The following is a 12,746-nucleotide window of genomic DNA, read 5'->3' as shown; positions in this document are numbered from 1 at the left end:
TCCTGAATCTCAAAGAGCGTGACCCTGAGAAACAAATGTCAAGAATCAATCACCAATGTTATCTTTTCACTACCCTCCTTGTTCCCCGATAATGTCTACTGGTAAGGAGGGCCTGAGCATCCCTTTCCCCTCTCAAAGTGCAATTTCATCTCAGCTTCTCAACTTCCTGTTATTTTAAGTCCCAGCTTTCTCTTTTTCTTTTTTATTTTTGTGTGACTGCATTAGCTGGGAGGCCCTAGAGTGTTCTGAGCTCTTCACTTCAGGGCTTCAGCAACCAGTTCACCTGGGGAATCTGCTGGAGAAAAGCTCTCCAAACATAACTAGTCCTATAGATTGGCTTCCATAGGTATTCATGAATGTATTTTCTAAATCCTTGTCATAAAAATCTTGAGAGGCTTGCCAGTATCATCTGTATTATCTGGTGAACAAGATGCCAGACTGTCTACCAGCGTGTTCTGTTACAATCTGCATTATGATTTCTTCAGGGAGACAGAAAGGATTAGCTATGGCACAGGAATAGAATTCTAAGAAGGAAGTTATATAATTAGCTCTGAGGCTTTAGTTAGCAGATACCACTTTGGTCTCAGACTTCTGATGTTTAGCCAACTTCAAATTACAGTCTTCAATGACTGAAAAATCTAAGCAAATGATTTAGTCTTAAAACCAAAAGTTCAGTTAAAACCTATTTAAAAATCCTCTTCACGATCAAACATTTCCAGTATCATTTTGATGATTCAAATCGTTTGCTGACTTACTGATTTCATTCAAAAGCTGCACCACTCTCCTCTTTGGTTCAGTTTCACCCTGGCAACTGCAGCGCTCTTTCAGCAATTTGCTTTTAAATTCAGTTCAGTTGTTTAATAACCTCTAACCAAGTACCTATCCCTGATGTCACATCCCTTTCACCCACCCAGGAGTAAAGCCCAACGCATAAAGATCTGGGTGACTACTAGCCAGCCAAGCTAGAAGTCTGCCCAGATCTCTGTGAAAAGTAGCTGCTGAGCACCGCTGCCTCACCTTCCCCACAGGTCACTGAACACGGTCCCTGCTGAGGAATCCACGTGTACGTCCGATTCTCTCTGGGGACAAAATAGCTGAAGGTGATGTCTGGGTTGGTGGCATTGCCATATTCCTTTGGATACCTTCGATAGACCTGATGAAGGAAAAAGTTGTGGTCAATGCACAAATCAACTCAGACTCATTTCTTAGGGCAGAGATAAGAGAAGCTAGTCCTCCCTTTTCCATCCAATCCCGAGCCTCAATGCTGACTCCCAGTTCTTGCCAGATGCAGTCAGAGTACTCATCCTGTGAATTCTGTCCACAGACCACTGAAAAAAAGATTTAAGCCAAGCAAAAAGCTTAACTTGATCTGCTTTTCCCCATACAGCTATCCCCCAGACCTGCAGAAAGCCCACAGGCAGCCAACCCTCAACCTTTCCCAAAAGCAACACTTAGTTGCTTAGTTCACTCTTAGTGAACACCATCTCCAACAGCCTGGACACAAAGCCTGCTACACCTGGATTCTGCATTGCAGCACAGCTACACAAACTCAGCCTGGCCAGTTCTGACTGGCTCCTTTCCAACTCTGCTATTTTAATTTACCTGTATTTCAATCTCTTCTTGTGTTGGCCCATCCACACGGACTTCCTCCAGGCTTGGCAGGTTGTCCTTGGTGAGAAACACTTTGTATTTGATCTGGCTGTCCTCCAGAACCGACGGATAGGTGACATTCAGTGAGATTTTTCCTTTTCCAGCAACCACATATTCTCCTCCAACCTTCACAGCTAGAGGAGCAAAAGCAGCAGTGAGGTGAAGATATGATGCGGTGACCAGGATCCCCTCGTGCTGGCAGCTACAAACTGCCCATTTGCCAGAAACCAGCTTGATCTAAGTCAGGCATCCAAACAGCATAGCTTCTACCAGCTCCCACTGGAAAATATCCCACAAACAATCACTAAGAACTTTCCTCTCAAATTCCATTTTTTTGTTTATCCAAGCGTGTTTTAGCCTTGCGTGTAGCCCCTTTTCATTCAACTCACCTAAATGTGTGAAAAGCGGTCTCCAGTTGGTAACATGGACCAAGGTGGTGTTAGGAGGCAGGGAGAGAAATGTAACGTATTCTGGAAGGATGGAAAGAAAGATATGGTCATCTTCCATTACTGCACCTCTCTTAAACAGGCTGGAGGTTACAGATCAATCCCTCTTCACCTTCCTAGCATGCTGCCTGTTGGAGGACAAGCTTTGCAGGCAGCAACAAAACCGAGTTGCAGACAGGGGTTATATAGCTAATATAAAAAATATATATATAGGGGTAGAACAGTGATAACCAGCAGGCTAAATTCACACCGACCTTAGCTCTGTCAGCCTGGCTTGAGCACAGGGATGGTGAACATAGCAAACAGCCGAACTGAATTCTCTGTCCTGTTCTCAGCTTTTTGTTCTTTTTACCTTCTCTGCTAATACCTGTATGTGATGCTGCAAGAGCCAGATCAGTCCCCAAATGATGTTTAACATCTCAGGAAGCATCTGACACAGCCTCCAGCTCCCAGTAATTTGCTGGACTTCCCAAATGGCTACATTTCTGGTCCATATCCAGGCACAAACTATCACCAAAAAAGTCACTCTGCCTACACAACAGCCACCTCCCTGCTACAGATCTTAGCTGCCTTCTCTGTTAGCTACCCAAACTCCATCACCATGTCCTCCATCAAATAAAATCAACCAGAAGCACAAGAGTCACATGCAGAAGATTACAAACACTGAATGTGCATACAAACAGTACCATAACATTGGACCTGAGGGTGATGACTACACACCTTTAGCTTTTCCTTCTGTGTAAGATCCACTCACTTTGGTGCAGGTGGTGTTATCACCCCCACACACCTTGCAAGAGTCCATCATCTTCTTGGAGTCCATCTGGCCATCGCACCCGAATGCCTGAGCAAAGGGGAGAGTCTGTCAGGACTTGTCCATTCTGACAAGAAAACGAGTGAATGAAAGCAACATTGCCTGAACTCCCCAAACTGCCCTTGTCATTAGTAATTTGAGTTTAAGAAGGCAGCATAGACAAAGATGCATTTGTACCTAGATCCACCACTGTACAGCAGTATGCAAAGCTGGGGATTAGAAAGTCTCAGCTGAGAGCACAAGTTTCATTAATTGTGTGACATTTTCTTTCCCAAAAGAAGCAGCCCAAAGAGACCTAAAACAAAGGCTCTGCTCTCCCTCTCTTCTACAAACCCTTTTTGGAGGGGGGAGGGAAAAAAGAAATCCCAGGAGAACAGTAAACGTGAATGGCACGTTCTAAAGGAATCTTTAGCTGCCCAAACCTAGCTCACATCCTTCAGTCTGGCCTTCAATCCCATGGAGCTCAGGAAGGAGATTCTATCCTCATTCCCACGAACAAGACTAAATTACACAAAGCTACAGGAGGATCTCAGCAGGCTTAGCAGTAAAACATGTGCAACTGCTGAATCTATGCTAGAGGCACTGATCCCAAGCTTTGGATGCTGCCATAACATACGTATTTATCGCTGTCGCCAATGGAACCGCACAAGTCAGAATAGGTGATACCTACACCCTCTGCTGTTCATTAGGTGGAAATGCATTGCAAAACATTGTGAACGCGGGGGTAATGAGAACATACAACATTAAAAATGTACTCCGGGAATGTAAAGAAACAAGAGAAAACATACAACCGGGTCAGCATTGGGCAGTCACTAAAATGCAGACAGCATGAGGGAGTTATTAGTCAGGTTCACCGTGAAAGAATGCCTTTCTCACACCCAATCCAGGCAAAAAAGTTTACACTTCAGTTCTGACCAGTGATACTGCAGCAACCAATTTGTCCAGTTACGATTCCCAGGTTTTACTCCTTATTCTGCCACTGACCCCCTATGTTCCAATCATGTAACTTTTCTCCAAGAGGTTCAGCATTTTCAAGGGCTATTTACACCACGCAAACTGAAGAGCTCATGATGTCTCCTCATCCAACTCACAAACCAATTGCTTCTTAGACTAGGGATGAATAGCCTTATGTACTTCCTGCATAATTAGCAGAATTTCTTATCTGGCGGGCATTGGCACTGGATGCATAGACAGAACAGTAGATTTGTTGGACTCCATCCAACAACCTAAGAACAAAACGCTGTTCTTTTGAGAAGAGCTCGCTCTGTCGTTTGGGCCACTGTGATTTTTTTACCCTTGCTCCTAGTAACTGACTCCTTTGCTGCAGATTACATGTCAGAAGTTCACCTGGATTCCCCAGCTACTTACCCTGCAGCTTCCCATTACACACAGACTGAAAGCCGCGTGGTGTTCGGAGTCATCCTGCTCACATCTGGTTCCATCTACAAAACTGTCTTCGCGGCTCACCATGAATTCTTTTCCAACGGCCCTGCACATGTGCTTGCAGAGCATGTCTCCTGGAGGAGGCAGAGCGGGGAAGAAAGGAGTTACTCTTTCAGAAAGGCACATGCGGACTGTCAAACAACGGGAAGAAGCTAAAAGGATCTGACAGGAAAGAGTATCCAGGTTTCACCTGAAAACTGAAACAATCAGTGAAAGGGCCTTTTCACTTCGAAGTACAGACAGGTCCATGAGCACTCCCCTTCACAAAGAAGCCATGGATTCTCTGTCTCCCCTTACCTTTGGCAAAGCCAACAGCAGATGTCCAGGTATAAAAGGATGGGGCTTCTACAGTGAGATACAGTGGCTTTAAATTTGTTGCTGCACATTGTTCAGCCATAAAGTCCTGCTGGGTCAGCAAACAGGCCTACATCCCAGAGAGAAGTGTCTGAGTCATGAAAGGAAGTTACTGAGCACAGTCCCAAGCAGCATTTTACTCACCAGCTAAAGGCAGAAAAAGCAGTGGCTGGTAAGTGAAACACCAAAAAAACTGCAAATAATAATAATAAAAAAAACCCCAAACCCCACACACTTTAGAAAAAGGCAGTGGGATATGCAGAGAATTGTGTGTGGAAGCTGCTATCTTTGCTATTTATACTAAATAAATAAATAATGAAAATAGGAACAATATAAGAATGTCCCTCTGAAGAAAACTATCATTAAGTGAGTCACTATTTTCTCAGTGTCTGTCCTGCTATGAAGGCACAGAGAAAACGCTTCATTACATGAGAACAATGGTATTAAATAATACTGCTGTCTTCAGAAACAGTGGGATAAATACCTCTCCTGCTGTCAGACAGATGGAGGCTGGATGCCAGATCTCTAGTTTTCCTTCCCTGAGCAATCAGCTGTGAGAGGGAGTCCCAAAACACAGCTCTCAAAGGGTTAAACAGCATTAAGAAAAACGCTCAGAAGATGCAATCAGCTCCATTACCTGAGTATTGCACATCTCCACTTGGATGCCAGTGCCACGGCATTCCTGCCCCCCAAAAGCAGGCCTGGAAATGACAGGAAAAGAACTGCTCAAGAGAGGCAGGTTTGTCCCAGGCAAAGAGCAAGTCCCAGAGCCCTTGGCCCTGAATCAGCCAAGAGGCACTGCAAACTGCCCAGCTCTTACCTGGGGTTGTTACAGAACCGCTGCCTTATCACAACTCCACCTCCGCAGCTGCGGGAGCAGGAGGAGAAAGAGCTCCAGCCAGACCACTGCCCATGGACTACAGCCATGGGGTTCAGTTCTTCCAGAGAGCTGCACTGTCCCTTGGAGCACCACTAAGACCAAGAACACATAACGTTGGCAGCAGCACCACAGTGAACTCAGCAGGGCTGGGATCTACAAGAGTGGTTCAAGTCCCCATCTTTTGGCAAGCCAGGCTGTAATGGAGAACCCCAAGATGCACAACACACCTTCTCACGAAAGGCTAGAAGAGTCCCGTTCCTAATTATGGTCTAACATAGGGTTGGGGTTAAAAAAAGCGCTGACAGGTCATTTCAAGTGGAAAGCAAAGCCTGGGAGGAGAGTCGATCAGGCTATAGAACTGCAGAGCAACTCCAGAGATCCTGACAGGGTGGAAACACCAAGATCAGCTGGTGCCAGCTGGTGACTGGAGTGTCTGGCCTTGCTCCCTGGCTGCGGGGCAGAAAGCCACGGACCTTCCAGTCGCCAGCAATGCCTTGCTAGCAAAGGGGCTCCTGGCACCCACACCCACACCTGATCAGTAGATCAGCAGCCTCCTTACCTTATTGATTCCACACTCCGTACCATCCAAGAGGGGAACAAGAAGCCGAGTACAGCTGGATTTGTCCCCTGGTTGTACATGGCATGAGAGCACTTTACATATGTCCTGGTGTGACAAGAAAACAGGAGTTCAGGGAATCGCTTAGGCTCTCCAACACAGCAGTCCCCAGAAGCTGCTCCATTTAAATGGTGCATGTTCTGGATGTTTGGTTTCCCCATGGCTACCCAACAATGCAAACAAGTCCCTTCATTTCTCCCGCTACTGGGCAAAAGTGGTGGGCATGTTAAAGACCATCACTGCTAGCTGTAATGCTAGATGATGATGAACTGAAGCAATTAAACTTTCACCCACCGCAGTGCTTCCCCATAAACAAAACATGTCCAGATGTCAGGTATTAGCCACTCTGCACTGCGCAGCCATGTGGCTTGTGCGGTGGTGGGGAAGCTGAAGGGATCCACTGACCAAGAGCTCCCCAGAATGGGACCCAAGATCACCTGAGTAGGTGTACCCAGCAGTAGCACCACCAGGCCCTCCTATCTGTTTGGATAGAATGCTCTGTGCAAACTTTAAAGGAGACTTGTGTGGACAAAGGAGGAGATGGAGAGAAGAGAAGCATTTGAAGGTTTGTTCTTTGCCAAGAAATCCGTGGCAGGAAAGCACCATCCATCCCTTTATAATAAAAATGTCCCCAGCTCCCTTTTCCTGAACCTCAGCTCCAGAACCTTTCCCGGCTGCCCCTAGCGAGATGGGCAAACCTTCTACCTACAACATTGCTGTCAGCAAAGGTGCATGCCGTGGCAACGCTCCCAAAGGCTATTTTACATTGCTCGTCTGCTCCATAGTACAAGCCAGGCTTCCATCCAGGGATGCTGCCGTCCATGTCCGGCAGGTCATTTAAGCAGTTTGTTTGGCCTGTGCTGATAGAAACATAAGAAATATCACTTTCCCAGCTGTGGGCAGTAAGGACAATGACATGTTTGCAAACTTCTGCTGAGTTTCATTCTGGGAGTTGGCTGTTGCTTTCCCAGACAACACATGCTTAACTGTGGGCTGTGATGGATTTAGCTGCAGCAGCTGCCTGGAGATGCTCACAGTTCCTGGCTGCTGAAGTTAGAACAGAAACCCATTCCTGTTCTTCACCCAGGCAGCTCACAGTCTGCAGTGCTCGTTTAAACCTAGATGCTCTGACATTTTAAATAAAATTGCCAGGCTGAGCTAGTGTCTGAGAAGCCCAACATAGCCCAGGCATGTTAGTCACTAACCAAAGAAATTTCCAGCTGCTTGAAGCAAAAAACCAGGTTTAACCTCAGCAACAGACTCAAGTGAGAAGACATAAACCAACTCCAAGCTTTTCACAGTTCCTCATTTTCCAGAAATGTCCTATTTTATGCCTTGTCTTTCCCTGCCCTCTCCTAAGCTCCCAGCACAGGGAACAGCTCCCACATGGACACGCAGAGCTCGACCATTCCCTTACCTGACAAAGGCCAGGAACTCTTCTCGGCTGCACTGCGACCAGGCGAGGTCGATGCTTGTGTGGTTTCCTTCTGACCCCATGATGTAACCACTGCTGCTGCACCGATTGCCCTCACCATCGTGGGGGATTCCAAGACTGCAAACACAAGAAGCACAGTGCCCTGAGGAGAAGAAACCCAGAGATTTTGTTCCCTCAGAGCCTCTCTTCTCTAAGCAAGGGCTGAGCTCCCTCTGCAGCCTTTATTCTTACTGTTGTCACAAAGGTTTTCTCTCCTCTTTGCAGCTTCTAAATGTCACAGAGCATGCAGGAATACAAGAAATGCAAGGATTTCTTTCCAAAAGTTTTGAATAATCTATTGGAAACCCCCTGTTATGCCAAAAGACTCATTTCCTTCTTTCGAGTTCTTTGAACTGGGGGATGTTTTAACCTGAACAAAACATACTGGACTGCTCTGGGGCTTTCCTACTGACCTGTGGCCAATCTCATGGGCTATGGTAACTCCCAGGTCAAAGCCAGTGTCCTGGGTAATAACACAGCTCCAGAAGGAGGAGCAGACTCCACCTAACTGAGTCACTCCACGTAGCTCCTTGTTCCCATCAGGTAACTCCAAGTCAAACCTAAAGTAAGACGTACAGAGGAAAGAGCAAAGAACCATTACAACTAATAGTCAGGTCTAGACATTCAACTGAATTTATTGGCACCTTCCTGATCTAACTTTATGTAACATTTCTTTTGAGCCATGGAGCTCCCTGGGGCAAAATGGTAGCAATAAATGCTCACTGTTCAAAATATGTGGTGGTTCAACATTTAAAAATCCTGATGTCCCCAAACAAGCAGCACGGAATAAAATTACCTAATCCTATTCCAAAAAGACAGAGCAGTATCATCTCTTCAAAGAAAGAGCACCCAACCAAAGCCACTGCACTCAACAAAAGCTTGCCTTCAACACACTTAGCCAAGGCTACTCAGAGCGAGCGGCCCGAAAGTCAGATAGAATGTCTGAGCGAGAGTAGCACCAGAAATCCTCCATAGAAAACACCACTGGGTTTTCACTTCCAGTTACTGGGGAACTTTTCTGCCCACAAAAAGCTGCAGCGGGTTTGGCTGTGTTGCTCTGAAAGCACAAATGTCAGGCTGGTCAGTGCTCGGGAAATATTGCAGTTCCTCCTGAAACTGAAGAACCAGCACCTCTGCCTGCCTGCATTACCCTAAGGGCAGGAGAATCAACCCCAAACAGGAGAATTGACCCATTTCCAAAGACTCTGTGATGTCAAACTGCTGGAATACCCCATGCAAATCACTGTCACTGTGCTGATAGCTGGACACCAGCAACTGCGTTTCCAGTCCCCTCCCAGGGCAGGGGAGCCCCAGTACCTGGTGACATAGAGGACAATGTCGGCATGCTGGGGGTCAGAGTCATTCTGGGGGTTGACCTTCTTGCTCCACTCACAAACACTGATTAGCGAGGAGGTGATATTTGTTGTGATGTTTACCTCTGCCTGGAGTGAAGGCACATGTTTGCACATTTCATACAGCTTCTAGCAACCTCTTGGACAAAAGGTGAATACAGTCCTCCCTGCTTACCTCTGGTTCTCTCAAAACAAGCATTTGCATAAGATGAACCCTGAAATGAGCACCCAGCGAGGCATCTCTCAGCAGCTCTGCCCCCTGTTAAGAGATAGAAAGGATTCAATAAAGGCAGCACCTCCGGGACTCCCACGGCCTGTTCACAATGACAGGGCTGCGTTCACTGCAAAGCTAACACGCCTGGTAACCCTAAGGGGCAACTATAAAATCACCAGGAAGTACAACGTTAAAGTATGCACTACAACTGCAAATAGGTCTGTCAACAGATGAGAACTGTTGTTAGACTTGTCAGATACTCTGCAGCAGAGAGAAGAATTTGCATGGAAAACAGTTTCCTAGGGCACCAGAGTGAATGTTAAGACTTTTTTTGCAATACACACCCACAGAAAATGGATAAACAAATCCTTAATAATAGCAAAGGGAGACAGAGGAATTCTGTAATGATAATAAATCATTGAAATGTAAAATGTAAGATTAATTCAGTGGGTCTGCTTCAATCTCACTGAAAGCAAAAGAGACTGGATCAAGACTCTGGAGATAAAACTCTTGCTGCTCTATCTGACATACAACAATATTAATAATGAAATTAAGAGCTATATTTTCTATATGGGCTTTAAGGCTACAACCCCAGAGCTTCTAACATCCCCTTCTCCTCAGGCAGCTCCTTGTACAAGGGAAAGTTTGCCATGCAGTGCCCAGGGAAGCAGAGGGGAACACCCTGCACATAACCAATGCTCTGTATTAGGAACCACAGGGAACCACAAACACCTCTGCAAGTGCACTCACAGAGGTCAATCTGCCTGTGACACTGTGAACTCTCACACTGGGACAGCAATCTAAACAGAAAACTACTTACAATGTTCAGGTTGGCAAGAATATACCGCTCTGTGTCCTCTTTGTGGTACAAGTAAACATCTGGACCTGCTACAACCATCAGCTCCAGATGTTTGACAGCTCCCTCAGCCCTCTTCTTGCTGAACAGCACAAAGGGACACAAGGAGTTTAAAATGTAAGACAACATAAAAGGTCTTACAGATCCATTCTCTCTTCCTGAAAGGCTAGAATAATCCAGCTGAAAGACCACTCTTCCAGTTGCTTGCTCAGGTTTCCCCACCTCTGATGGTTTGTCACTTGCCAGCATCCTTAGTAACACGCTTACACTATCAGAATAACAGACACCTACATGAAAACACACCAGTTACACCTCAGGGAGATAAGAAACATCTATCAAGTACACTCATATATTTGTAGATACAGATTTTTCCTCTGGGCTCAGGCAAGCAACCACACTACCAGGAGACAGCTTTTCCAAGCACAACAAGCAGGGCTTCCTCTCCATGTACGTTACCTCTTGCTGAATTTTCCCCTCCTGTGGCACTTCTGAAGAGAATGTGGGGTCTGGAGAAGCCGAGGTCCTTCAGCAGGGCCATATCTTTGGTTCTGACAGGCCGGATATGAATCTTTTCCTCATCTGCAATGACGACTCCTTGCTAAAGGAGATGAAATTCCACCTCTGAGTTATTCCAATGACATTTGCTATCAGTGGAGAACGGTGTGCCATATCCCTCCTGTTTCTCCTTTGTAATGCTCAGGTTTAGTAAAGGGATGGGTCACACGTTTGGTGCATCAAGCTGCAAACTTAGAAAGGCTGTGTAAGGATAAGCTCAGTGCATACTCACCAGCTGCCCTTCACAGTAAGTGACTCTACACTTAGCCCCGGGAGGCTGCAGTGGATTTCCACCGGCAAAGCAGTTGCCTGAGAATTGCTTCAGTAAGCTAAAGGAAGAGTTCACCACTTGACTGATGACAAAGGAGGAGGAAAGGAGGGCATGGTCCTCTAGAAATTCGAAGGCATAGAGTTCTCCCCAGGCCTCAATGGAGCAATGTTGAATCCGACAGGACATCAGCCCAATCTGTTCTTCTTTACAAGAGCAAGTTGGCTCAGCAACAACAAACTCAGGTACTGAAAGAAATGAAACAAGACTAGAACAAGGTGAACAGTTATAAGAAATGATGGTACACAGAAAAAAAAAATGTAATGATCTATCTCCCTAAGAAAAAATACTCTCCAAATGACAGCTGTGGCCTTTCAGGCTCATCACGTCGAAGAACTTCTATGCTTTCAAAGTGAGGATAATCTGACTGGCAACAGACAACAGCTCTGAAGCTGGCTCCTGATTTATCTGTGCTTTTGCTCTCTCGATAAGGAGAACAGTTCATTTAACCAAGGCTGAGATAGATTTCCTTCCTCAGATGTGAGGTATTACAAAGTGAGAATTACCATAATCCAGACACACTGGGATGAGCACTAGGCGAATTCACAAGTAGACAATACCCTTCCTTTAAGGATTTGAGGGTTGAAAACATACCTTTATTCTGAAATATCATCAATCCAGACCCAGAAAACTAGTCTATCCACGTGTTATTTAAAAAAAAAAAACCAAAAAACCACCAAGTGCATTTAAAGCTACTCTTAGACTAAAGCATCCCGCTCAGAAGACCTGGATCTCTTAATCTTGTAGAAAAATAGCAATACTGAGTGAGGGCCACAGCAGAAAAGTGCAAAAAGATTTATCATATCTCCTTCAGCAGATTTTAAATACTGACCCAGTTCTTCAACCACTTTCACACTGAAACATGGATTGCCTCTCTGAGCAATGTGACTCAGAAATGCTAAATGCTTGTCAGATCAGGGTTCGTTAATAAGTGTTCTTAGCGTTATCAAATGTACAGGATTAGAAATAAACTGACAGATGTGTTCCAAAATCAAGAAGGAAGGAGCCCTGCATACCGTCAGACACTGAGCTGGTTCCAAAGTAAGAGAAAACATCTTCCCCATCCAAAGCATCGAGAAATTTCTGCAAGAGAAGAAGAATAGCTTTACATTTTTTAAAAAAAAACAAATGGATACAAGACTATCGCTTCACTGAACCTAACCTGGAAGGAACGCCAGCAAACAACTCAACACGTGCCGATGCCAAGTTCTCATGGCTTTACTTTGCACTAAGCATGGGCTGCACAACAGCCACCCAGAGGAAACAGCTTTATCTTCGTGATTAGTGAGGTTCGATGGAGTTTGGCTCAGAACATGTTGTGTTGTCTCTTCTTTATTTTCCTAGAAATAAAGAAGGCTTCCTGGAAACGGCATTTTCTGGAGGTCAAACTCACCTCTTGGAAAGCCGACGGCCAGCAGAACCCCAAGGGAAGCATCACGAGCGCCCGGATCGTCAAGCTGACGATCATGCTGGAGGAGTTGTAACCAGCGGTGCGGACTCCGCGCCGGCCCGAGGGTGATTAGGGCGACGTTTGGCCCATCACGTGGAGCGGAAGGGAAGAGTGCAGGGTTTAAACAAACAGGGGAGCTGAGCCTCTGCAGAGAGGGGCAGGCGGGGGGAACGGCCTGCAGCCGCAGGCTTTACAGGAACAGCTGGAGGGAGGTTTTGCGCAATGTTTGCAGCTTTACTGCAGCCAAAGAGCGCGGCGATAGCCTGTGAGCTGTGAGCCAAGCTTAGACGCCAAACACCCAAGGGGCGATTCCAGGG

General features: G+C 46.0%; 1 protein-coding gene across 1 annotated transcript in view; it reads right to left on the bottom strand.

The window, feature by feature from the left end:
* Window positions 1-12,447, bottom strand: part of ADAMTS13 (ADAM metallopeptidase with thrombospondin type 1 motif, 13) — a 20,091-nt gene extending 7,644 nt beyond the window's left edge. Inside the window, exons 1-19 of the mRNA XM_010148096.1 lie at window positions 12,373-12,447; window positions 11,996-12,062; window positions 10,884-11,167; window positions 10,524-10,694; window positions 10,061-10,174; window positions 9,202-9,285; window positions 8,992-9,116; window positions 8,088-8,234; window positions 7,618-7,752; window positions 6,910-7,060; window positions 6,144-6,248; window positions 5,525-5,676; window positions 5,342-5,405; window positions 4,648-4,774; window positions 4,276-4,424; window positions 2,817-2,937; window positions 2,040-2,120; window positions 1,603-1,784; window positions 1,018-1,153 (exon numbers count right to left, since the gene is read on the bottom strand). Of these exons, the coding sequence (XP_010146398.1) occupies window positions 1,018-1,153; window positions 1,603-1,784; window positions 2,040-2,120; window positions 2,817-2,937; window positions 4,276-4,424; window positions 4,648-4,774; window positions 5,342-5,405; window positions 5,525-5,676; window positions 6,144-6,248; window positions 6,910-7,060; window positions 7,618-7,752; window positions 8,088-8,234; window positions 8,992-9,116; window positions 9,202-9,285; window positions 10,061-10,174; window positions 10,524-10,694; window positions 10,884-11,167; window positions 11,996-12,062; window positions 12,373-12,447 (2,470 nt within the window). The remainder of the gene's footprint in view (window positions 1-1,017; window positions 1,154-1,602; window positions 1,785-2,039; window positions 2,121-2,816; window positions 2,938-4,275; window positions 4,425-4,647; window positions 4,775-5,341; window positions 5,406-5,524; window positions 5,677-6,143; window positions 6,249-6,909; window positions 7,061-7,617; window positions 7,753-8,087; window positions 8,235-8,991; window positions 9,117-9,201; window positions 9,286-10,060; window positions 10,175-10,523; window positions 10,695-10,883; window positions 11,168-11,995; window positions 12,063-12,372) is intronic.
* Between the last annotated feature and the right edge of the window lie 299 nt (window positions 12,448-12,746).

The sequence above is a fragment of the Eurypyga helias genome, unplaced genomic scaffold (assembly GCF_000690775.1).
Source record: "Eurypyga helias isolate BGI_N326 unplaced genomic scaffold, ASM69077v1 scaffold13883, whole genome shotgun sequence".
Taxonomy (NCBI): Eukaryota; Metazoa; Chordata; class Aves; order Eurypygiformes; family Eurypygidae; genus Eurypyga; species Eurypyga helias.
Note: the sequence above shows the minus strand (reverse complement) of the source record. Positions and strands in the feature narration are given on the sequence as shown.